Genomic DNA, 26377 nt, shown 5'->3' with positions numbered 1-26377 from the left:
TTTTTAACCAAGACAACAGGCTTTTGAATTTAGCCAATCAATTTGAATCAGGCACTTAGATACCAAGGACCTATTAAATCTGATATTTTGACAACCTAGGACCAATCCTATTGTGGGAAATGTTGATATGTCATCGCAGGTATAAAATAAGGGGGGGCAATGGGACAAAAAGTGAGAGCAACTGCCACTTGCCAGGGATAACAGCGCTCAGTTCTCAGAGAGAGAGAATCGCTGGCTCTCATAGCTTCATCTGTGTTTTAGAGAAATCACAATCTACATAGCAAAGGTACCAAAGAAGTTCCAGACAGAAAAGAACAAAGAACAATACAGCACAGGAACAGGCCCTTCGGCCCTCCAAGCCTGCGCCAATCATGTGCCCAACTAGACCATTCGTTTGTATCCCTCTATTCCCGGTCTGTTCATGTGGCTATCTAGATAAGTCTTAAACGATCCCAGCGTGTCCGCCTCAATCACCTTGTTTGACAGTGCATTCCAGGCCCCCACCATCCTCTGTGTAAAATACGTCCCCCTGACATCTGTGTTGAACCTTGCCCCCCTCACCTTGAACCCGTGACCCCTTGTGTTCGTCACCTCCGACCTGGGAAAAAGCTTCCCACTGTTCACCCTATCAATGCCCTTCATAATTTTATACACCTCTATGAGGTCACCCCTCATCCTCCGTCTTTCCAGGGAGAGCATCCCCAGTTTACCCAATCTCTCCTCATAGCAGACAACATCCTGGTAAACCTTTTCTGCATTCTCTCCAAAGCCTCCAAGTCCTTCTGGTAGTGTGGCGACCAGAACTGGACGCAGTATTCCAAATGTGGCCTAACCATCGTTCTATACCGCTGCAACATCATAAGCCAACTTTTATATTCTATGCCCCGTCCAATAAAGGCAAGCATGCCATATACCTTCTTGACCACCCTCTCCACCTGTACTGCCACCTTTAAGGATCTGTGGACTTGTACACCCAGGTCCCTCTGTGTGTCTATACTCCTGATGGCTCTGCCATTTATTGGATAGCTCCCCCTTACATTAGATCGACCGAAATGCATCACTTCGTATTTATCTGGATTAAATTAAATTCCATCTGCCATTTCTCGACAGAGAAGGCCCAGAATGTTCCGGAAGACACAATACCTGGTTGTAATTTAGTGAGTGACTAAATTCTATTTTTGTTAATTAGTGGGAATTGTATTTGTTGAATAGCATATCATTAGAATCTTGTTTTATTCAGGAATAGTTAATAATTAGAAGGGATTTATTTGGTTTGTTAATAGTTTAGGTAATTTGTACACTGTTAGTTTAATAAATAAATTGTTTTGAGTTGATTTTAGACTGAGTGTCAGGAATTTATTTTATATTTAACCACTAGAAGTTGCTGAAGAGCAGGTCACACCACTTCACACACACGTTTTGCAGATTATGAGGTGAGGTACTTCTCTTTGGGTGTTTCGGTGTTAGTTCTTCGAGTGGGGGGGAATACAACTCCGCTTTATAACACCAGTCTTTCCACTGCCACCCTTGCAGTGTTGGCCTGGATACCACACAATGCCGGCACAACTTCCTGGGCCTGAAGGCTGTGGGATTCCTCCAAACAGCCTTGTAGTTGCTGGAATGTTGCTTCTGCAATCGCCGGCTTTGCCTTTGCATCTCCAGCTGCTTTGGGAGAACTGATCCCAGTGGCTTGGCACCTGGCTGGGGGTCAGCTGATTCCAGGAGACCTGCTCCTCCCAAGCCCTCTAACGTTTCCGCCTCCACATTATGTTTATCAACAGGTGTGTGGTGCGCACCAAAAAATGTCCCAAAAACCTCACCGCTAATGTGCCCCACCAAGATGACTGTATCTGTCCTGGTGGATACAGCTCCGCAATGCCTGTGTTGACTGGTAGGTGCTTTCCTCGGAGGTTTCTGCGGAGTTTTTTTCTGAGGTTTCCTCGGAGAGTTCCTCCGCAGTTTAGATGGTGGTCGTATTGGGGGCTGCCGGGGTAGGGGGATGCCGACTCCTGACGGCACAACCTGCAAAACAAGACATATGGTGAGTGCAAGGGAGGGGCATGTATCTGGGCAGATCACAACTTACTTGAACAAGATCACGAATGAAGGTTTTGTGTCTCCTTACTTCTGTGGGACACCCCGACCTTGCTGTCAGTCACCACCCTCTACTCAACTTCCCCGGACAGGTCCATCACATGATCCTCCAAGAGAGTCAGGAAACACAGCTCAGGGACTCCGTCTTCTCTTGCTCCCTCCTGTTGTGGGCCATCTTCTCCTGCGGGGACAGAAATGGGGATTGAAAGCCTGATGGCTGGAAAAGCGTGGGGTGTAGGGGGTGGCGGCTCAGCAGGCAGGGATGTGACGTGAGGTGCCAGAGGGATTGGAGGCAGATGCTAGACGGGTGCTGGAAGGCCTGGGGGTGTCAAGGAGTGGATGAACGCTCACCTTTGCTGCACAAACGAGGTCGTTCACTTTCTTTCTGCACTGGCTGCCGGTCTCGTCAGTGCGCAAGCACTGACTGTGGCTGCCACCTCTTCCCAGTCCAACCCCTGGGCTGTCAACTGTCTCGGGGGAAGAAGATGGTTCTCCTCTCCTGCACGAAGCCATCCCAGCTCTCCCTCTGTAAAAAAATCATAGAAACCGTACAGTGCAGAAGGAGGCCATTCGGCCCATCGAGTCTGCACTAACAACAATCCCACCCTGGCCCTATCCCCATAATCGCACATATATACCCTGCTAAGGGTCAATTTAGCATGGCCAATGCACCTAACCCGCACATCTTTGGACTGTGGGAGGAACAGTAAGAAGTCTCACAACATCAGGTTACAGCACTGTGTGAGACTTCTTACTGTGCTTACCCCAGTCCAACACCGGCATCTCCATATCTGTGGGAGGAAACCAGAGCACCTGGACGAGACACGGTGAGAACGTGCAAACTCCACACAGACAGTGACCCAAGATTTTTGGCATGAAAAGCAACTTTACGTTCAAAGGTAAGTTGAACAGTAATAAAAACTATTGGGCAGCCATATTTTAGCTTTTAGGAGCTGTTACTCCTCTTCCCTATCCTAACCTTCAGTGTTTTAATCTTCCCATAACCTCCTGTAGGGACAGCAAGTAGCAGGAATGGAATCTTCTATGTTGGAGTTTTGCTTAAAACTAGACCTTCTTAAAGTCAGTTAAGTTCCTGCACAAATCTCACAGTTGGTAGACTTGTACTAATTAAGCTCCCCCAAATTTGAACTACCTTACCTGGACCCAGTGTCTGCTTGATGGATCGAGGTGTGGTATGTCCCAAAACAACGATACAGTTTGTACAATCTGCAGTACTGCAGAACCGTTTACATGCAGTCAGCTCATACTTGGTTGTCTCACTTCCACACCATTACTTATGCTGGATATGAACAGTTTAATACTTCTCAGCCAAATCTCCAAAACCAAATAATGCACTTTTATTCAATGTAAATGCACCAATCATACTACAAGGACAGTGTTAACTGGGATGCTTCCACCACTACTGTTGTTGAGTTGAAGGATCGGTTAGCTCAGTTGGCTGAGCTGATTTGTGGTGCTAACATTGCGAGTCCAACTCCTGTACTGGCTGAGGTTATCCATGAAGCTCTCTCAATCTTGCCCCAAGCCTGAGGTGTGATGACCCACAGGCTAAATCACCACTAATTTGCTCTCTCTCTCAAAGAGGAAAGCAGCCAATGGTTATCTGGGACTACAGTATCACATGCTGTGGTGCTGATAGTGATTGACAGCAGGTTAAGATACCCACTGTTAAAATTACATGCATATAACATGACAATATTCTTTTTGCAACTGCAGAAACATATGCCTGTTAACCTAACTCTACAATCACTTATCTGTACTATTTTTTCCAGTTAAGATCCATTGTTTTAATAATTACTGAATTTCTAATGCCCATTAAGAGTCTGGATTACACTAGCCTATGTAAAAATCTGATTACAGGGTCAATTAAATGAACATATGGATGTGGTAGATTTCTTGATGGATCAGCCAAATGTTGTTCTCCGCATCAATCCTGTAATTCTGAGCACTGAGCGGAAGTACCTTGATCTTACATCGAAGGCAGGTAATGTAATTAGTTATTTTCCTATTTTAAAAGTGTTACTATTGATTAAATCCAGAGTTGCATTTTATTAAACACATTTCTTCTGTTTTAGCTTTGAGTGATTGGAATGACTTTACCACATATTCCTTCCTGGATTCTCAAGACAAAAGCGCAGTAATTGCTGATCAGATGAAATACCTCACAAGAAAAGGTACTGGTAATTATTCTTTCTGTGTTAAAGTGTTTATATCAGTTTCTGATTAATAGATAACAAAGTCATTTGATAAGTTTCCGCTTAAAAAGTTACTGCACAGAATGAAAGCCTTGGTTTTGGGGGTAACATTAATCGAAAGCAGAGTCATATAAATGTGGAGCAGGAATAGGCCACTCGGCCATTCGAGCCTGCTACATCACTCAGTCAGGGCAGTGTCATAACTGCACGAATAATGGAGTGAACTGTGTCAGTCTTGCAGGCGCACTTCACATGACAATCTTCCGACACTCAGTCACTTTTTGGGAGAGTGGAGAGTTTTGCACCGAATTCAGAGCACTTGGCCGCCATTTCATAGTGCACTGGGAGACCCTTCTCACCCCCACGGACATCGACCCCCCCCCCCCCCCCCCAATCAGTGGCATGTTCTCCCCCTACCCCAACACTGGTGACCTGCATTGGGCATCAGGGCCCCTCCCAGACATGATCCCCTGTCATGGACCCCTCACTGCCTTCAAAACTTTCAAATACTCGTGCTTCCACTGCCTTTTGAGGAAATTTAAAAGACTAAAACACTCAGAAAAAAAATTCTTCTCGCCTCTGATTTAAATGGGTGATATCTTATTTTAAACAGTGACCCCCTAGTTTTAAATTCTCCAACGTGGGGCGGCATAGTGGCACAGTGGTTAGCACTGCTGCTTCACAGCTTGGGTCACTGTCTGTGAGGAATTTGCACATTCTCCCCATTTCTGCATGGGTTTCCTCGAGGTGCTCCGGTTTCCTTCCACAGTCCAAAGATATGCAAATGGTTAGGCTGATTGGCCATGCTAAATTGACCCTAGTGTCAGGGGGATTAGCAGGGTAAATGGGGGTTATGGGAATAGGGCCTGGCTGGCATTGTGGTCGGTACAGACTCAATGGCCGAATGGCCTCCTTCTGTACTGTAGGGATTCTTCCATTCTAAAAAGAAATATCCTCTTCACATCCACCCTTAAGCCAGCATATGTTTCAATAAAGTTGTCTCTTACTGTTGTAAACAACCAGCTGACATAGCCGAGCCTGTCCAATCTTTCCTCATAAGATAACTTGATTATTTCTGGTATTAGTGTAATAAACCTTATCGGAACTGTTTCTAATGCACTATATCTTGCATTAAATAAGAAGATTAATACTGTTCACAATACACCAGATGTGGTCTCACCAGTGTCCTATGCAACTGAAGCATAATTTCCCTACTTCTGTAAATCAATTTTCCTTGCAATACACAACATTCTCTTAACTTTCCTAATATTTTCTGTACCTAGTCATGGAGGTTTACAGCATGGAAACAGGTCCTTCGGCCCAACTTGTCCATGCTGTCCAGTTTTTACCATTTAAGTTAGTCCCAATTGCCCGCATTTGGCCCATATCCTTCTATACCAATCTTACCTATGTAACTGACTAAATGCTTTTTAAAGTACACAATTATACCCGTCTCTACTATTACCTCTGGCAGCTCGTTCCAGACATTCACCGTCCTCCATGTGAAAAAAACTGCTCCTCTGGACCTTTTTGTATCTCTCTCCTCTCACCTTAAACCTGTGCCCTCTAGTTTTAGACTCCCCTACCTTTGAAAAAAGGTGTTGACTATCTACCTTATCTATACCTCTCATTATATCATAAGATCACCTCTAAACCTCCTACACTCCAGGGGAAAAAAGTCCCAGTCTATCCAGCCCCTCCTTATAACTCAAACCATCAAGCCCCAGTAGCATCCTAGTATATCCTTTCTGCACTCTTTCTAGTTTAATAATATTCTTTCTATAATAGGTCAACCCAGAACTGTACATGGTATTCCAAATGTGGCCTTACCAATATCTTGTACAACTTCAACAAGACGTCCCAACTCCTGTATTCAGTGTTCTGACCAATGAAACCAAACATGCCGAATGCCTTCTTCACCATCCTATCCACCGTGACTCCATTTTCAAAGAGTTATGAATCTGTACTCCTAGATCTCTTTGTTCTATAACTCTCCCTAACACCCTACCATTAACTGAGTAAGTCCTGCCCTGGTTCGATCGACCAAAATGCATCACCTCGCATTTATCTAAATTAAACTCCATCTGCCATTCATCAGCCCACTGGCCCAATTGGTCAAGATCCCGTTGCAATCCTAGATAATCATCACCGTCTGCTATGCACCGATCTTGGTGTCATCTGCAAACTTACTAACCATGCCTCCTAAATTCGCATCCAAATCATTAATATAAATGACAAATAACAGTGGACCCAGCACCGATCCCTGAGGCACACCACTGGTCACAAGGCTCCAATTTGAAAAACAACCCTCTACAACCACCCTCTGTCTTCTGTCACCAAGCCAATTTTGTATCCAGTTGGCTACCTTACTCTGGATCCCGTGAGATTTAATCTTATGCAACAACTTATCATGCAGTACTTTGTCAAAGGCCTTGCTAAAGTCCATGTAGACAATGTCGACTCACTGCCCTGAAGGAGTAACCTTCTTGGTTACCCCTTCAAAAAAACGGAATCAAATTCGTGAGACAAGATCTTCCACTCACAAAGCCATGCTGACTGTCCCTAATCAATCTTTGCCTCTCTAAATGCCTGTAGATCTTGTCTCTCAGAATACCTTCTAACAACTTACCCACTACAGACGTTAGACTCGCGGGCCTGTAGTTCCCAGGCTTTTCCATGCTGCCCTTCTTAAACAAAGGCATAACATTTGCCATCCTCCATTCTTCAGACAGCTCACCTGTGGCTGTCGATGATTCAAATATCTCTGCTAGGGGATCTCTGTAGCCTCCCACAACATCCTGGGCTTCATCGTTTGGTGCGCTTTAGGACTTCCAGCACCTCCCTTTCTGTAATATGCACACTCCTCAAGATATCAATATTTATTTCCCCAAGTTCCTTAACATCCATGCCTTTCTCAACAGTAAATACTGCTGAGAAATATTCATCTAGGATCTCACCCATCTCTTGTGGATCCGCACATTGATGACCTTGTTGATCCTTAAGAGGTCCTATTCTTTCCAAAGTTACTCTTTTGCCCTTGGATTCTATTTTGCCTTATCTGCCAAAGCAATCTCTTGTCCCTTCTTTGTTCTCCTGATTTCTCTTTTAACTCCACTCCGACACTCTCTATACTCTTCAAGGGATCCACTTGATCCCAGCTGCCTATGCTATGCCTATGCATGTCTTCTTCTTGACCAGGGCCTCAATATCCCAAGTCACCCAGAGTTCTCTAATGCCACCAGCCTTGCCCTTCACTCTAAGAGGAATGTTCTTACCCTGAACTCTGGTTGATACATTTTTGAAGGCCTCCCACTTACCAGACGTTTCTTTGCCTGCCACTAGACTCTCCCAATTAACTTTTGAAAGTCCCTGTCTGATACCATCAAAATTGGCCTTGCCTCAATTTAGAATTTTAACTTTTGGGCCAGACCTATCATTCTCCATAGCTACCTTAAAAACGAATGGAATTATGGTCACTGGTCCCAAAGTGACCCATCACTAGCACTTCTGTCACATGCCCTTCATATTTCCCAAGAGGAGGTCAAGTTTTGCCCCCTCTCGGGCCTCGTCGGGCCATCCACATACTGAATGAGAAATTCCTCCTGAATACACTCAACAAATTTCTCTCCATCCAACCCTCTAATACTATGGCTGTCCCAGTCAATGTTGGGAAAGTTAAAATCCCCTACTATTACCACCTATTTTTTTTGGAGCTATCCGTAATCTCCTTGACATATTTGCTCCTCAATTTCCCGCTGCCTATTTGGGGGCCTATAGTACAATGCTATTATAGTGATCTCCCTTTTCTTATTTCTCAGTTTAACCCATATAGACTCTGTGGGCGAACCCTCAGAAATATATCCCCTCAGTACTGCCGTGATGTTCTCCTTAAACAAAAATGCAACTCCCCTCCTCTCTTACCTCCTGGTCTATCTTTCCTATAGCATCTGTACCCTGGAACATTGAGTTGCCAGTTCTGTCCCTCCCTTAGCTATGTTTCAGTGTTAGCTATAATATCCCAGTCCCATGTACCCATCTGTTAGAGGAATTTTCTCAGGTATCCCCTGGGGTGCTCTGTACTTATTGAACCTCACTCAACCAATATATAGACTGAGAAAGACAGTATATAATTAAAGAATGAAAAGGAATTTATTTGCTATTGCATGCATCAGGAGAAAGACACAGTAAATGAGGGTTGGCTGTCCTCTCTGAGCTAATATTGCTCGGTAAAATTACTATATTATTCTGAACATTTCAATACTCCACCCAGTCTCGTGAATCAGATTGGAGGGCCCAATCACAACATCACACATTATTACCTCAGCCAATTACATTCCACCTGTCAACAGGAATAGGAACTTATTAGCTTATTGCCCATGTAGGTTCCTTCCCCTTTAACCTAGGGAACGTAACCCACATCATTACCAGTAACCAAGGCCATTATTAACATCTATGATTTTTAATTGGTGAAAGAAGTCACTCTTTCGCTGGAACCCTTATCAGTTTGAGAGACCGCTCCAGCCTTGGTACCCATGAACGAATTTACTCCCTTAAATAGCAGGCCTGTGATTAAATTTGTTTTTGCGTATTCAGAAACAGATAACAGAAGCTGCTTTTCTGTGCTCCATTGTATTAACAGAATTTGGCCTGTCTACCACTGTGTTTCCCATCATGTTACATTCAGAACGAAATTGGCCAAGGCACAGAATACATATGTCTTGAAATTACAGTTTAAGCTTATAATACTTGGTTAATTTGTGGTTGTACAGTTTATAATATCTTTGCAGTTTATAATACCTTTGTATATTTTGTTCAGGCACATTGTGAATTCTTACTATGTATAAGGCACTTTATAATTACCTTAACCTAGTCTACTTATTATAGTAAAACTAAAATGAAGGGCCTGATACTAGAATTCTATACTACCCCCCATCACCATCCATCTGCCTTGCCTGCCAAGCCTCTTGCATTGAAATAAATGCAGTTTAATCTAGATTTCCCTTGTTCTCCTCCCTGCTCTTGTTTAACCCGTCTAGTACTAGGATAACTGACACTGCCTTTACTGTTTAACATGCTCTCTTTAACTTCTGCACTGTCCACAACCTTCTCTTCTATCTCCATACTGCTTTGGATCCCAGCCCCCTACCAAACTAGTATAAACCCTCCTGAGTGGCTTTAGCAAATCTCCCTGCCAGGATATTAGTCCCCCTCCAGTACAGGTCTAACCCATCCCTCTTGAACAGGTCACCCCTGGCCCACACATTAATTTGCATAATCATCCTATTCGTACTTTCGCTAGCACATGGTACTGGCAGTAGTCCAGTTGAGGTCCTGCACTTTAGCCTTCTGCCTAACTCACTCTATTCACGCTTCAGGACCTTATCTTTTTTCCTATGTCGAACGACTTCCTCCCCCTTAAGAATGTCCTGTAACCATTCAGAAACGTCTGACCCTGGCACCAGGGAGGAAACGCACCATCCTGGAGTCTCGATCACAGCCACAGAAACATCTGCCTGTACCTTTATCTAGCAAGTCCCTCTTCCTACTGCTTGCATGTTCTTTGCCCGACCCTGTTCTACAACAGAACCAGGTGTGGTGTCATAAGCCTGGCTGCTGTTGGTATTTTCCCCTTCAACAGTATCCAAAACGGTATATCTGTCTGAAAGGGGAATAGCCACAAGAGATTCCTGCACTGCCTGCCTCTCCTGGTAGTCACCCATCTATCTGACTGAACCTGTGGTGTGATAACCTCCCTGTAATTAGTTTCTATCTCACGCTTTGCCCCCCGCATGCTCTGCAGTGCATCCAGCTGTGAAGAGCTGCATATGGACACACCACCTGCAGACAAAGTTGTCAGGGAGATTCAATTCCTCCCTAATTTCTCACATCTGGCAGGAGGAGCATACCACTGCCTGAACTGCCCTTTTACAGTTAAAAGGATAACTGAATCTCAACCTGTCTTTCCTTTGCTTGTGGTCCTCACAGTGACTTTTTTTTTGGTTATGGGAGGAGGAAGGGAAGGAAATACTGAAGTAGTGTTTGGGGTTTAAATATCCCTTAATAACAGTTCCTTCACCAAACACTGTCTTGTTTAGGTCCACTTCTTGGAAAGGGTGACTGCGCCAAAGATGCAAATTTTCACCCTGACAGCCAATCAGGCCACTTTGTTGCCCTCTGCTGGACCTGCATAGAAACCTTGAGATTCATGTACTAGGGCTTCCAGATTCCCCTGAACCTCCTCTGCAATTTCTCACCATTCAGATAATGTGCTATTTTGTATTCTTCCTGCCAAAATGGGCAGTTTCATATTTGCCCATTTTATGCCATTTGGACTGTGGAAGGAAACCAGAGCACCTAGCGAAAACCCACACAGACATGGGGAGAACATGCAAACTGCACACAGTCACCCAAGGGCAGAATTGAACCTGGGGTCCATGGAGCCATGATGCAGCAGTGCTAATCACTACGACCTGCTTATTTATTTTCCTTTTTAAAAATATTTTATTCACCATAGAGTTTGAATTATTTTTAAACCTTAGGAACAGAATACTCACCAGTTAGCTTCTACCCTTGTAGTTGAGCAAGAACCAAATCTACAGGGTGGAAAAGTTTAAAAAAGGCAAAAGAGCATCTGCTTTCCCGTAACTCCCTAATCACTCAACTTCCAGCACTTTATTACACTCCCTGCTAAAACATGTGAAGTGGCTGATTATATATCCTGCTGAGATTAAACTTTTAGTGAATCCCAGTTACAGAAAAACTGGTTTAGTCTGCTTTCCTTAATTAGCTAACTTCCAACTTCTTTTGCAGTGGAGTTCTGAAAACATTGCTTAAAGTTGGGAAATTTAGAATTTAAACAGCAAATTTCAGTTAAATGCTAATACAAAAAAAATTGAATTTTACAAAGAGATCTCTGCAAATCTCTCTGCACCAGAGCACCCCGAAGTCTTTCTCCATTTAGATGATAAGTCGCCTTCCCATTTTTCCGACCAAAATGCATGACCTCACACTAATCACATTAAACTCCATCTGCCACATTTTGGCCCACTCTCCTAACCTATCCATTTGTAAGGCTCTTATTTCCTCATTGCAATTTACTGTCCCTTGCTTATCCATATTGCTAGCAATCAATCAGGAAAAATAACTCATTGTAGTTTGACACTGAACAGTGGGGTGCTGGTGCCTCAACCATGCTTGGATGAAGGGACAGAGTGTATCAAAACCAAATTTGATGGTGACTTATTATCTAAATGGGGAGAGACTTCGGGGTGCTCCGGTGCAGAGGGATCTGGGTGTCCTCGTTCATGAGTCACAGAAAACTAGCATGCAGGTACAGCCGATAATAAAGAAAGCGAATGAAATGTTGGCATTTATAGCTAAAGGAATTATTGTTGCAACTATACAAGGCATTGGTGAGACTGCATCTGGAGTATCATGCACAGTACAATACAATGGTGGGTGAGAAAGCAAGTTGTCAGAAGAATACAAGAGTCTACAAAGGGATTTGCTAGGTTAAGCGAGTGGACAAAAATTTGTCAGATGATGGATGATGAGAGAAAATATAAGACCATTTACTTTGGTAGAATGAATTGTTATGGCTCCTGTGGAGAACAGTAATATAAAAGAATAAAACTTTCCAAATTAATCCAACAGAAAAATCTGATGGACAAAATTTTGCTTTTCAACAGATATCTTCTCTTTGACCGTAGGCAAGGTTCCAGAGGACTGGAGAATAGCCAATGTTGTTTCCTTGTTAAAGAAAGGAAGCAGGGGTAATCCAGAAAATTATAGGCTAGTGAGCCTGACTGTGGTGGGGAAGCTTTTGGGGAAGATACTGAGGGGCAGGATACATGCACATTTGGAAGAAAATGGACTAGTTAGTGACAGGCAGCATGGTTTTGTATGGGGAAGATCATGTCTCACCAACTTGATTTGAGTTTTTTGAAGAGATAACAAAGATAATTATAAGTTATAAGATATATGAAGTCCAAAGATGTGCAGGTTAAATGCATTGGCCATGCTAAATTGCCTTTTGGTGTCCCAGGATGCGTATGTTAGCGGAATTAGCGGTGTAAATATGTGGGGTTACAGGGATAGGGCCTAAGTGGGATTGTGGTCGATGCAGACCCGATGGGCTGAACGGCCTCCTTCTGCACTGTAAGGATTCTATGATTCTATGACATAGGTGCAGAATTAGGCCATTCGGCCCATTGAGTCTGCTCCGCCATTCGATCATGGCTGATATGCTCCTCATCCCCATTTTACTGCCTTCTCCCCATAACCCTTCAACCCATTACCAATTAAAAAGCTATCTAATTCCTCCTTAAATTTACTCATTGTCCCAGCATTCAACACACTTTGGGGTAGCGAATTCCACAGATTCACAACCATTTGGGAGAAGTCGTTTCTCCTCAACTCTGTTTTAAATTTGCTACCCCTCATTCTAAGACTATGACGTCTCGTCCTGGAATGCCCCACAAGAGGAAACATCCACTCCATGTCGACTTTATCCATACTTTTTATCATCTTATATACCTCAATTTGATCTCCTTTCATTCTACTAAATTCCAGAGAGTGATCTCTCATCATACGACAAACCCCTCATCTCTGGAATCAATCTCATGAACCTCCTTTAAACTGCTTCCAATGCCACTACATCTTTCCTCAAATAAGGGGACCCAAAACTGTGCGTGATACTCCAGATACGGTCTCACCAATACCTTGTATAGTTGCAACAATACTTCCTTACCTTTATATTCTATTCCTGTAGCTATAAATGCCAACATTCCATTTGCTTTCTTTATTATCTGCTATGCCTGCATGCTAGTTTTCTGTGACTCATGAATGAGGACACCCAAATCTCTCTGCACCAGAGCACCCCGAAGTCTTTCTCCATTTAGATGATAAGTCGCCTTCCCATTTTTCCGACCAAAATGCATGACCTCACACTAATCACATTAAACTCCATCTGCCACATTTTGGCCCACTCTCCTAACCTATCCATTTGTAAGGCTCTTATTTCCTCATTGCAATTTACTGTCCCGCCTATTTTTGTGTCATCTGCAAATTTGGCTATAGAGCCTTCTATTCCTGTATCCAAGTTGTTAATATGGATTGTAAGTAGCTGGGTCCCAAGAACCAAACCCTGTGGCACCCCACTCGTTAGTTACTTCCTGCTATCCAGTAAAAAAACCATTTATCCCGATTCTCTATCTTCTGTCCATCAGCCAGTCACCTATTCAAACGAATAAATGAATCCTAATCCCATGTGATCTAACCTTGTGAATTAACCTTTTGTGCGGCACCTCATCAAACGCCTTCTGGAAGTCCAGATGTACTACATCTGCAGGATCCCCATTATCCACTTTGCTTGTTACATCTTCAAAGAACTCTAGCAAATTAGCCAAACATGATTTGCCCTTCATAAAACCATGCTGACTCTGATGGATAGCGTTTTAACTTTTCAAATGTCCTGATATTGGTTCCTCAATAATTGATTCTAACACTTTCCCAACAACAGATGTTAAACTAACTGGTCTGTAATTTCCCACATTTTGCCTGCCTTTCTGAATAAGGGCGTTACATTAGCATTTTTCCAGTCCACTGGAACCTTTCCCATGTCCAAGGATTTTTGGAATATTATAACCAATGGATCCATTATCTCCGCCACCACTTCCTTTAATACCCTAGCATCTAGGCCATCAGGGTTTGGGGGACTTGTCTGCCCTCAATTCTAATAGTTTGCTGAGTACCTTTTCCCTATCGATGTTGATTGTTCTAAGTTCTAACCTTTCTATTACCTCTGACTTGCCCGTTCCTTTAGGAATGGTACTAGTGTCCCCCACCGTGAAAACTGAGGCAAAGTATTCATTTAGCATCTTTGCCATTTTGGTGTTCCCCACTAATAGCTGTCCAGTTTCACCTTCCAAGGGGGCCAACATTCACCTTAGCGACTCTCTTTCCGTTTATATACTTATAGAAGCTTTTGCTATCCTTTTTGATATTTTGTGCTAGTTTTCTTTCGTAATTTGCCTTGGCTCTTTTTATTATTTTTTTAGTATCCCTTAGTTTATGTTTGAAAGTTTCCCAATCTCCAGCCTGCCACTGGCCTTTGCAATATGGTGTACCTTGGTTTTAGTCTTTATATTGTCCTTGACCTCCTTGTTTAGCTATGGATGTTTCTTTACATTCTCCACCCCCCCCCCCCCCCCCCCCCCACCCGCTTACCATAATTGATGAGGGAAGGGTTGTGGATGTAGTTCATGTGGACTATAGTAAGGTGTTTGACAACGTCCCACATGGCAGACTGGTACAAAAACTAAAATCACATGGAATTTGGGATGGGCTGGCTAGATGGATACATAACCGGCTTGGTCATTGGAGACACAGAGTAGAGGTGGAAGGATGTTTTTCAGAATGGAGATCTGTAGCTAGTAGTGTTCCGCAAGGATCATTGAACAAAGAAAATTAAAGCACTGGAACAGGCTGTTCGGCCCTCCAAGCCTGCCTGAACTAAAACCCCCTACCCCTCTGGGGACCATATCCCTCTATTCCCATCCTATTCATTCATGTATTTCGTGCTGGGATCTCTGTTGTTTGTAGTATATGTAAATAATCTGGAGGAAAATGTGGGTGATATGATTAGTACGTTTGCGGATGACACAAAGATTGGTGGAGTTTCTGACAGTGCCGGGGATTGTCAGAGGATACAACAGGATACAAGTCCACTCATTACCTATCTGACACCACGTTGAGTGCTAATGACTCTCGCACTTCCTTTTAACTCCAGAAGAGCTCAACCACTCTGCCTTGCAGAATCTGAAACTCAAGTAGCCTCCATCTCCAATACAGCACACTTCTGCAGAACCTCTTTGATTCGGGTTACGATAGTTCTGATGGTGTAGCTTTCTCAATAACACCCCAGCACCTTTTGATCTGATGTAAACCACGTCTTCTTCAGAAACCATGAAAACTTGCAGTTGGAAGTTTGAAATCACTGCTTCCTGTTGTGAAAGCACTGTCGTTGGAATTGCTGCGTGTAGGTTTGCAATCCACACCTGATCCCATGCCCTTAAAAATACCATGCAATGGAAATGGGGAAGGAAATCTAGGAATTGGTTCCCAGCCGCCTCTTTTCTCCTGCAGCTGTGTCGGGACTGCAAAATCTGGCCCTGCAGTTCTAACCAGATTTGAGTTATTTTTATGCCTTGAAGTGAAGTCAATGATATAAGCTACCAATGATTTGGCTTAGATAATGAAGGTATGCTATAAAAACCTCTAACGTCCTATTTTTATAGGCTATTTATGTCCCCGAAGTATTACTATTTAGCATTGCAGCAGTCATTATAGTATTTCTTACTTGGCAGATGAGGACGTAATTTATGCAGTGACCATCTGGATTGTTGCTGATTTTGACAAGTTATCTGGAAGAAGATTGCTTCTCAATGCTATGAAACAAATGGTAAGTAATTTGATTATTCTTAACATCTTGTGACATTGGCCTTCAAAATATGCCATGTGTGTTAAACACTCTAGTGCCTGCACTGCCATACTGCTCCCCCCACCAGCCTAAAATTATCCATTTGTTGGAAATGCACAGGCCAGATATGTACTTTTTCATTGAATGTTTGAGCTTCTAGAAAGTTAAGTGGAAGTTCAAAACATGTCAGTGTTGTGGTTCCCTGTTATTGGTTGGGATTCTTTATTAAAAATCAAATGGGCCAGATTTTGAAGTCAACAGTGAATGTTACAAATTCATTCCAATTACGCTTGCTCACAAATTTTCTTCAGGGGTTTGCACTGGAATTTACTGTGATTAGAAAGCCATTATGACATTCAAAGGCATCTGGAACCTGTATAGACAGAGTAAACCAATGAGATTTCAGAATAATTTACGATCAGCACAGATTCTGAACCAGAAAGTGGAAATTAGCAACATCAAGTGATATTGAAAGCAAAATAAAGAGAGAAATCTGGAGGTCCTGCGGATACCGATTACACCTGGCCCACAGAAGCATGGACCTGGGGCTGTGGGGAGGGGATGCAAGCAGTGAACTGCAGACTCCAATTGCACCCCTGCATCCAATCCATCTGCTGCTGCCAGAATGCGGATGGCAGGTTCCTCAACAGAAAAGGCTATTGGGATGGCTCAGGCTGGAGGGGAAGGGGTTGACCACAGGATGGGCGCGGGGGGTGGGGGGGGCTCCCCACGATTGTGCTCTACTGGCTGCACATGTCCTTGTTGCCCTGGAAAAAGTGGTGTTCACTGTCAGGTTGATGATTTCAGACAACTTTCTGGGAAAAATATTCATTGTTATCTCTGTCCTTCAAAACCTTTGAAGTGCCCTGGTCACTTTGACATCCATGCCCCATAGACACCTGGAAGCCTTGAAGATCACTGCAGCACATTCCATGGCAGGTATTGGCCCTGGTTACCGTCATAAGCTCCAGGTGTTAAATTACCTCTTTCAGTTTTACCAAGGAGATCCCTTCCTTTCTCTCAAAGCCCAGCTGCTCTGGAACCTCTTTGAAGAAGGCAGAACAGTGGTTAACACTGCTGTATCACAGTGCCAGGGACACGGGTTCAATTCCACTCTTGGTGTCTGTCTGTGTGGAGTATGCGCATTCTCCTTGTGTCTGTGCGTGTTTCTTCTGAGTTCTGCAGTTTAGAAACATAGAAAATAGGAGTAGGAATTGGCCATTCTGTCCTTCGAGCCTTCTCCGCCATTTATTGTGATCATGCCTGATCATCCAACTCAATAGCTTGATTCTGCCTCCCCCCCCCCCCCCCCCATATCCTTTGATCCTCTTTGCCTCAAGTGCAAGATCTAACTGCATCTTGAAAACATTCAATGTTTTGGCCTCAACTACTTCCTGTGGTAATGAATTCCCCTAGGCTGACCACTTGGTGGGTGAAGAAATTTCTCCTCATCTCTGTCCTAAATGTATTCTCAGACTATTGACTCCCTGCTTCTAGACACCTTCACCATTGGGAACATCCATCCTGCATCTACCCAGTCTAGCCGTGTTAGAACTTTGTAGGTTTCTGTAAGATCCCCTCTTCATTCTTCTAAACTCCAGTAAATACATTTCTAACCAACTTTATCTCTTCTCATACATCAGTCCCAACATCCCAGGAATCAGTCTGGTAAAACTTTGCTTTACTCCCTCTGGAACAAGCACAGATGAGGAAACCAAAATAGCACACAATATTCCAGGTGTGTTCTCACCAAGGCCCTGTATAATAGCACCAAGATATCCCTGCTCCTGTACTTGAATCCTCTCGCTCTGAAGGCCAACATACCGTTTGCCTTTTTTACTGCCTGCTGCACCTGCATGCTTACCTTCAGTGACTGGTGTATGAGGACACCCAGGTCTCGTTGCACGTTCCTCTCTCCTAATTTATGGCCATCCAGATAGTAATCACCTTTCCATTTTTGCTACCAAAGTGGATAACATCACATTTATCCAAATCATTCTGCATCTGCCAATCATTTGGTCACTTACTCAACTTGTCCAAATTACACTGAAGCATCTCTGCATCCTCCTCACAGCTCACCCTCCCACTCAACTTTGTGTCATCTGAAAACTTGCAGATATTTCATTTAGTTCCCTCATCTAAATCATTTATATAGTGAATAGCTGGGATCCTAGCACTGATCCCTGCGGTGCACCACTAGCCGTTACCTGCATTTGAAAAAAGACCTGTTTATTCCTACTCATTGTTTTCTGTCTGCCAACCAGCTTTCTATCCATCTCAATATATTACCCCCCAAGCCCATGTGCTTCAAATGTACACGCTAATCTCGAGCTTCCAGGAGCTGCAACTGGACATACTCCCTGCACACATGCTGGCCCCGGGCACTGGAAATGTGCTCAGCCTCCCACATGGAGCATGAAGAGCAAACCAAAGCTTCAATCTCTCCTGCCATGACTAAACCCTTTAAGTTTAAAAACTTCATAAGATTTTATTTTTAAATAAAGAAATAAAGCAAATATTTCCCTACCCTTGCCTAAACAATGAGTTTCAATTTCATAGAAATCATAGAAACCCTACAGTACAGAAAGAGGCCATTCGGCCCATCGGGTCTGCACCAACCACAATCCCACCCAGGCCCTACCCCCAAATCCCTACATATTTTACCCACTAAACCCTCTAACCTACACATCTCAGGACACTAAGGGGCAATTTAAGCATGGCCAATCAACCTAACCCGCACATCTTTGGAATGTGGGAGGAAACCGGAGCACCCGGAGGAAACCCACGCAGACACGAGGAGAATGTGCAAACTCCACACAGACAGTGACCCAAGCCGGGAATCGAACCCAGGTCCCTGGAGCTGTGAAGCAGCAGTGCTAACCACGGTACGGTAGCACAGTACGGTGACCAATCAGTGTAAATTTTTGATCATGTAAGCTGACCATTGTTACAAGTAATCCTTGATATCCCAGCTTCTGTCTGGGTTTGTACGTACCAATTACCTCTTCCACGTCCAGATGTCTGATTTGATGAATTGTCTCAAACTAACAGCCTATCGTAGACCAAGCTGCATTCTATATTCTGTGGCTTCCTCCTTTGTAACTAGCCCTTGATGCTTATCTGGGTCAACTACAATGAAGACCTCTGGTTTCTCTCAATTGAGCATCCAGAACCAGCCACCAAAAATAACTGTGCTAATTCCTTCATCCCAGATATCCAAGAATGTCCTTCATGTAGTTGTTCAAGAAATGTGGAAGAACTGGAAAGGGAACTGTGGTCAAACTATGGCTTACAAGGGAAATTAGGGATAGTATTAGAATCAAAGAAGCATGCAAATTGGAGATTTATTATAGGCCTTCTAACAGCCAGTGGGAGATAGAGGAGCAGATATGCAGACAACTTTTGGAAAGATGCAAAAACAACAGGGTTGTTGTGGTGGATGATTTTAACTTTTCCTATATTGCCTGGGACTCACTCACTGCTCGGGGCTTGGATGGGGCAGAATTTGTCAGGAGCGTCCAGGAGGGTTTCATGAAACAGTATGTAAATAGCCCAACTCAGGAAGGAGCCATTTTAAACCTGGTATTGGGGAATGAGCCCAGCCAGGTGATCAAAGTTTCAGTAGAATGGCATTTTGGGAAGTGATCATAATTCATAAGTTTTAAAGTGCTTGTGGATAAGCACAAGAGTGATCCTTGGAAGAAGGTGTTAAATTGGGGGAAGACTAACTACAACAACATTAGGCAGGATCTGGAGAGTGTAGATTGGGGTATGCTGTTTGAGAGTAAATCAACATCCAACATGTGGGGGGTCTTTCAAATGTCAGTTGATTGGACTTCAGGACCAGCATGTACCTGTGAGGATGAAGGATAAGTGTGGCAAGTACCGGGAACCCTGGATGATGAGGGATACTATTAGCCTTGTCAAACAGATAAAGGAAGCATTCGTAAGGTCTAAAAGGCTTAGGACAGATGAAGCCTTTGAAGAATACAAAGAAAGTAGGGAAGAACCTAAGGAAGGAGTTAGGAGGGCTAAAAGCGGTCGTGAAAAGGCCTTGGCAAAAGGATTAAGGAAAATCCTTAGGCACTTTATAAGTATGTAAAGAGCAAGAGGGTAGCCAAGGAAAGGGTTGGTCCACTCAAGGATAGTGGAGGGAATCTATGCATGGAACCAGAGGAAATGGGCAAGATACTAAATGAATCCAAGGCTGCTCAGGGAGACGAGAGATGAAATCGCTGGGCCTCTGATGCAAATCTTTGTCTTGTCACTGGACGCAGGTGAGGTCCCAGAGGATTGGAGGATAGCTAATGTTGTTCCGTCATTTAAGAAGGGTAGGAAGGATAACCCGGGTAATTATAGGCCGGTGAGCTTGACGTCCGTGGTGGGGAAGTTGTTGGAGAAGATTCTTAGAGATAGGATGTATGCGCATTTAGAAAGGAATAAACTCATTAACGATAGTCAGCATGGTTTTGTGAGAGGGAGGTCATGCCTCACTAACCTGGTGGAGTTTTTTGAAGAAGTGACCAAAATGGTTGACGAGGGAAGGGCCGTGGATGTCGTCTATATGGACTTTAGTAAAGCGTTTGACAAAGTCCCTCATGGTAGGCTGGTGAAAAAGGTTGGATCTCATGGGATAAAGGGGGAGGTGGCTAGATGGGTGGAGAAGTGGCTTGGTCACAGAAGACAGAGGGTGGTAGTGGGAGGGTCTTTTTCCGGCTGGAGGCCTGTGACTAGTGGTGTTCCGCAGGGCTCTGTATTGGGACCTCTGCTGTTTGTGATTTATATAAACGATCTGGAAGAAGGTGGAACTGGGGTGATCAGTAAGTTTGCGGACGACACAAAATTGGCAGGACTTGCAGATAGTGAGGAGCATTGTCAGAAGCTACAGAAGGATATAGATAGGCTGGAAATTTGGGCAAAGAAATGGCAGATGGAGTTCAATCCTGATAAATGCGAAGTATGCATTTTGGCAGAAATAATGTAGGGAGGAGCTATACGATAAATGGCAGAACCATAAAGGGTGTAGATACGCAGAGGGACCTGGGTATGCAAGTCCACAGATCCTTGAAGGTGACGTCACAGGTGGTGAAGAAGGCATATGGCATGCTTGCCTTTATAGGATGGGGCATAGAGTATAAAAGTTGGGGTCTGATGTTGCAGATGTATAGAACGTTGGTTCGGCCGCATTTGGAATACTGCGTCCAGTTCTGGTCGCCACACTACCAGAAGGACATGGAGGCTTTGGAGAGAGTACAGAGGAGGTTTACAAGGATGTTGCCTGGTATGGAGGGGCTGAGTTATGAGGAGAGATTGGGTAAACTGGGGTTGTTCTCCCTGGAAAGACGGAGGATGAGGGGAGACTTAATAGAGGTGTATAAAATTATGAAAGGCATAGATAGGGTGAACGGTGGGAAGCTTTTCCCCAGGTCGGTGGTGACGTTCACGAGGGGTCATAGGTTCAAGGTGAAGGGGGGGAGGTTTAACACAGATATCAGACGGACATATTTTACACAGAGGGTGGTGGGGGCCTGGAATGCGCTGCCAGGCAAGGTGGTGGAGGCGGACACACTGGGAACGTTTAAGACTTATCTAGATAGCCATACGAACGGAGTGGGAATGGAGGGATACAATAGTCGGAGATTTTAACTTTCCCAATATTGACTGGGACAACCATAGTGTTAGAGGGTTGGATGGAGAGAAATTTGAGTGTATTCAGGAGGAATTTCTCATTCAGTATGTGGATGGCCCGGGCTAGAGAGGGGACAAAACTTGACCTCCTCTTGGGAAATAAGGAAGGGCAGGTCACAGAAGTGTTAGTGAGGGATCACTTTGGGACCAGTGACCATAATTCTATTAGTTTTAAGATAGCTATGGAGAATGATAGGTTTGGCCCAAAAGTTAAAATTCTAAATTGGGGCAAGGCCAATTTTGATGGTATCAGGCAGGAACTTTCAAAAGTTAATTGGGGAAGTCTGTGGGAAGGCAAAGGGACATCTGGTAAGTGGTACGCTTTCAAAAGTGTGTTAATCAGGGTTCAGGGTAAATACATTCCTCTTAGAGTGAAGGGCAAGGCTGGCAGAAGTAGGGAATCCTGGATGACTCGGGATATTGAGGCCCTGGTCAAAAAGAAGAAAGAGGCACATGACATGCATAGGCAGCTGGGATCAAGTGAATCCCTTGAAGAGTATAGGGGGTGTAGGAGTAGACTTAAGAAAGAAATCAGAAGGGCCAGAAGGGGACACGAGGTTGTTTTGGCAGATAAGGCAAAGGAGAATGCAAAGATCTTCTACAAATACATAAAGGGCAAAAGAGTAACAAGGGAGAGAGTAGGGCCTCTTAAGGATCAACAAGGTCATCTATGTGCGGATCCACAAGAGACGGGTGAGATCCTAAATGAATATTTCTCATCAATATTTACTGTTGAGAAAAGCATACATGTTAGGGAACTTGGGGAAATAAATAGTGATGTCTTGAGGAGTGTACATATTACAGAGAAGGATGTGCTGGAAGTAATTATCGATAGTCACGGGTGAGGTGCCTGAAGATTGGAGAGTAGCAAATGTTGTGCCTTTGTTTAAAAAGGGCTGCAGGGAAAAGCCTGGGAACTACAGGTCAGTGAGCCTCACACCTGTGGTGGGAAAATTGTTGGAAGGTATTTTGAGAGACAGGATCTACAGTCATTTAGAGACGCAAGTACTGATTAGGAACAGTCAGCATGGCTTTGTGAATGGAAAATCATGTCTCACAAATTTGATTGAGTTTTTTGATGGGGTAACCAAGAAGGTAGATAAGGGCAGTGCAGTTGATGTTGTCTACATGGACTTTAGCAAGGCCTTTGACAAGGTACCGCATGGTAGGTTGTTGCATAAGGTTAAATCTCACAGGATCCAGGGTGAGGTATCTAAATGGATACAAAATTGGCTTCTTGACAGAAGCCAGAGGGTGGTTGCAGAGAGTAGGGTGTAGGAGTAGAGTTAAGAAAGAAATCAGGAAGGCAAAAAGGGGACACGAGATTGTTTTGGCAGATAAGGCAAAGGAAAATGCAAAGATCTTCTACAAATACATAAAGGGCAAAAGAGTAACAAGGGAGAGAGTAGGGCCTCTTAAGGATCAACAAGGTCATCTATGTGCGGATCCACAAGAGATGGGTGAGATCCTAAATGAATATTTCTTATCAATATTTACTGTTGAGAAAAGCAGTTTCAAACTGGAGGCCTGTGACCAGCGGTGTGCCTCAGGGATCAGTGCTGGGTCCACTGTTATTTGTCATTTATATTAATGATTTGGGTGAGAATATAGGAGGCATGCTTAGTAAGTTTTCAGATGACACTAAGATTAGTGACATAGTGGATAGTGAAGAAAGTTATCTCCAATTGCAACGGGATCTTGATCAATTGGACCAGTGGGCTGACGAATGGCAGATGGAGTTTAATTTAGACAAATGCGAGGTGATGCATTTTGGTAGATTGAACCAGGGCAGGACTTACTCAGTTAATGGTCGGGCGTTGGGGAGAGTTACAGAACAAAGAGATCTTGGGGTACATGTTCATAGCTCCTTGAAAGTGGAGTCACAGGTGGACAGAGTGGTGAAGAAGGCATTCGGCATGCTTGGTTTCATCGGTCAGAACATTGAATACAGGAGTTGGAATGTCTTGTTGAAGTTGTACAAGACATTGGTAAGGCCACACTTGGAATACTGTGTGCAATTCTGGTCACCCTATTATAGAAAGGATATTATTAAACTAGAAAGAGTGCAGAAAAGATTGACTGGGATGCTACTTGATACATTGAGTTAGAAGGAGAGGCTGGATAGACTGGGACTTTTTTCTCTGGAGCATAGGAGGCTGAGGGGTGATCTTATAGAGGTCCATGAAATAATGAGGGGCACAGATCAGCTAGATAGTCAACATCTTTTCCCAAAGTTAGGGGAGTCCAAAACTAGAGGGCATAGGTTTAAGGTGAGAGGGGAGAGATACAAAAGTGTCCAGAGGGGCAATTTATTCACACACAGGGTGATGAGTGTCTGGAACAAGCTGCCAGAACTAGTAGTAGAGGCGGGTACAACTTTATCTTTCAAAAAGCATTTAGATAGTTACATGGGTACGATGGGTATAGAGGGATATGGGCCAAATGCGGGCAATTGGGATTAGCTTTGGGGTTTTAAAAAAAAGGGCGGCATGGACAAGTTGGGCCGAAGGGCCTGTTTCCATGCTGTAAACCTCTATGATTCTCTGAGTAGCAATGGTTGTGATTCAATGGCTGCATTTATCTGTAAATATGCTTGTGAAAGATCAATCCTGTTGCATTTCTGCCCAACTGATAACTCAGCAAACAAATCTTCAATTAAAGGAAGCGGATATTGATCAGCACACAACACTGGATTTCTGATTGCTTTAAAATTGCCATAAATACGAACTGAACCATCTGGTTTCATGAAAGATACGATGGGGGCAGCCCAGTCACCTACTGTAACTTGGTCTAACATACCAGTGTTAACAAGTCATACTAATTCTACTTTGACCTTGAGACAAATTGTATATTTCATCGTTCTTGCTTTGAGACTTTTTGGTTGACTGTTCGGCTTTATCTTGAGTATCACTTGAACTCCCTTCATTGAGCCCAGTGTCTCTTTGTGTATTTATGCACTCGTGTATTTATCTAGAAGGTGCTGTCGGTCTGTTTTGGCATCAACCAGACTGTTGACATCACTAGTTAAGCTTTATCTTTCCTAACCATAATCTTCCAAATAGAACTGGTAAATTTCCATGGACGACATGGAGCGGCAGCTCCGCTGTTTGTCCACTCATCTCTATATGACCATGATATAACCTTTTAATGGGACAATCTCTTCTGTGTTTATCCTTAGAATCCCATCCCTGTGGCTCGGGAGGGTAAGGGGGAGAGCGGGAGAGCAATAGTTATTGGGGACTCGTTAGTTAGAGGGATAGATAGGAGGTTCTGTGGCAGCAAAAGAGACTCACGGATGGTATGTTGCCTACCGGATGCCAGGGTCCGTGACGTCTCAGACCGTGTTTTCTGGATTCTTAAGGGGGAGGGGGAACAGTCACAAGTCGTGGTACACATTGGTACCAACGACATAGGTAAGAGAAGGGACGGGGATTAAAAACAGGAATTTAGGGAGCTGGGTTGGAAGCTGAGAGCCAAGACAAAACATGTGGTCATCTCTGGTACGTTGCCGGTGCCACGTGATAGCGAGTTGAGGAACAGGGAGAGAGTGCAGTTAAACATGTGGTTGCAGGGATGGTGTAGGAGGGAAGGTTTCAGATACGTGGATATTTGGAACACATTCTGGGGAAGGTGGGACCTGTATAAACAAGACGGGGTGCACCTGAACCAGAGGAGCACCAATATCCTGGGAGGGAAATTTGCTACGGCTCTTCAGGGGGGTTTAAACTAATTTGTCAGGGGAGTGGGAAAAGGAGTTGTAGTCCGGAAGTCAGTGTTGAGGGTAGTGAGGTATTGGGGAAGGTATCAAGATCAAGGGTGGGTACCAGTCGACAGGAAGGTGGGTTGAAGTGTGTCTACTTCAATGCAAGGAGCATCCGGAACAAGGTAGATGAACTTGGGGTGTGGATTGATACTTGGGACTACGATGTTGTGGCCATTAGGGAGACGTGGGTAGAACAAGGACAGGAATGGTTGTTGGACGTTCCGGGGTATAGATGTTTCAGTAAGTGTAGGGAAGCTGGTAAAAGGAGTGGCATTGTTAATCAAGGATAGTTTAACGGCTGCGGAAAGGCACTTCAAGGGGGATCTGCACACTGAGGTAATATGGGCTGACATTAGAAATAGGAAAGGAGCGGTCACGTTGTTAGGAGTTTACTGTAGGCCCCCAAATAGTAATAGAGATGTGGAGGAAGAAATTGCTAAGCAGATTATGGATAGGTGTGGGGGTCACAGGGTAGTTGTCATGGGGGACTTTAACTTTCCAAATATTGATTGGAACCTTTGTAGGTCGAATAGTTTGGATGGGGCAGTTTTTGTGCAGTGTGTGCAGGAGGCACAATATGACACAATATGTGGATAGGCCGACAAGAGGTGGGGCCACATTGGATTTGGTACTGGGAAATAAACCGGGCCAAGTGTTAGATTTGGTTGTGGGAGAGCACTTTGGAGATAGTGACCACAATTCAGTGTCTTTTGTTATTGCAATGGAGAGGGATAGGGCCGTACGGCAGGGCAAGGTTTATAATTGGGGGAGAGGTAATTATGATGCGATTAGGCAAGAATTAGGGGGCATAAGATGGGAACAGAAACTGTCAGGGAAAGGCACTAATGAAAAGTGGAACTTTTTCAAGGAACAAATACTGTGTGTCCTTGATAGGTATGTCCCTGTCAGGCAGGGAGGAAATGGCCGAGTGAGGGAACCATGGTTCACAAAAGAGGTGGAATGTCTTGTAAAAAGGACGAGGGAAGCTTATGTAGGGATGAGGAAACAAGGTTGAGGGTTACAAGTTAGCAAGGAATGAGCTGAAAAAGGGGCTTAGGAGAGCTGGGAGGGGGCATGAGAAGTCCTTGGCGGGTCGGATCAAGGAAAACCTCAAGGCTTTTTACTCTTATGTGAGGA

The 26377-nt window shown here is 44.0% G+C and overlaps 1 protein-coding gene across 2 annotated transcripts in view; it reads left to right on the top strand.

Annotated features, from left to right (window-relative positions):
• The window catches only part of uggt2 (UDP-glucose glycoprotein glucosyltransferase 2), a 608113-nt gene that overhangs the window by 355393 nt on the left and 226343 nt on the right, over positions 1 to 26377 (top strand). For both annotated transcript variants that reach the window (XM_078221650.1, XM_078221652.1), the window contains 3 exons: positions 3976 to 4099; positions 4191 to 4289; positions 15677 to 15771. In XM_078221650.1, coding sequence (XP_078077776.1) covers positions 3976 to 4099; positions 4191 to 4289; positions 15677 to 15771 — 318 coding nt within the window. The remainder of the gene's footprint in view (positions 1 to 3975; positions 4100 to 4190; positions 4290 to 15676; positions 15772 to 26377) is intronic.

The sequence above is a fragment of the Mustelus asterias genome, chromosome 10, assembly GCF_964213995.1.
Source record: "Mustelus asterias chromosome 10, sMusAst1.hap1.1, whole genome shotgun sequence".
NCBI lineage: Eukaryota > Metazoa > Chordata > Chondrichthyes > Carcharhiniformes > Triakidae > Mustelus > Mustelus asterias.
The sequence above is the reverse complement of the archived record's forward strand: the minus strand, read 5'-3'. Positions and strand labels throughout refer to the sequence as shown.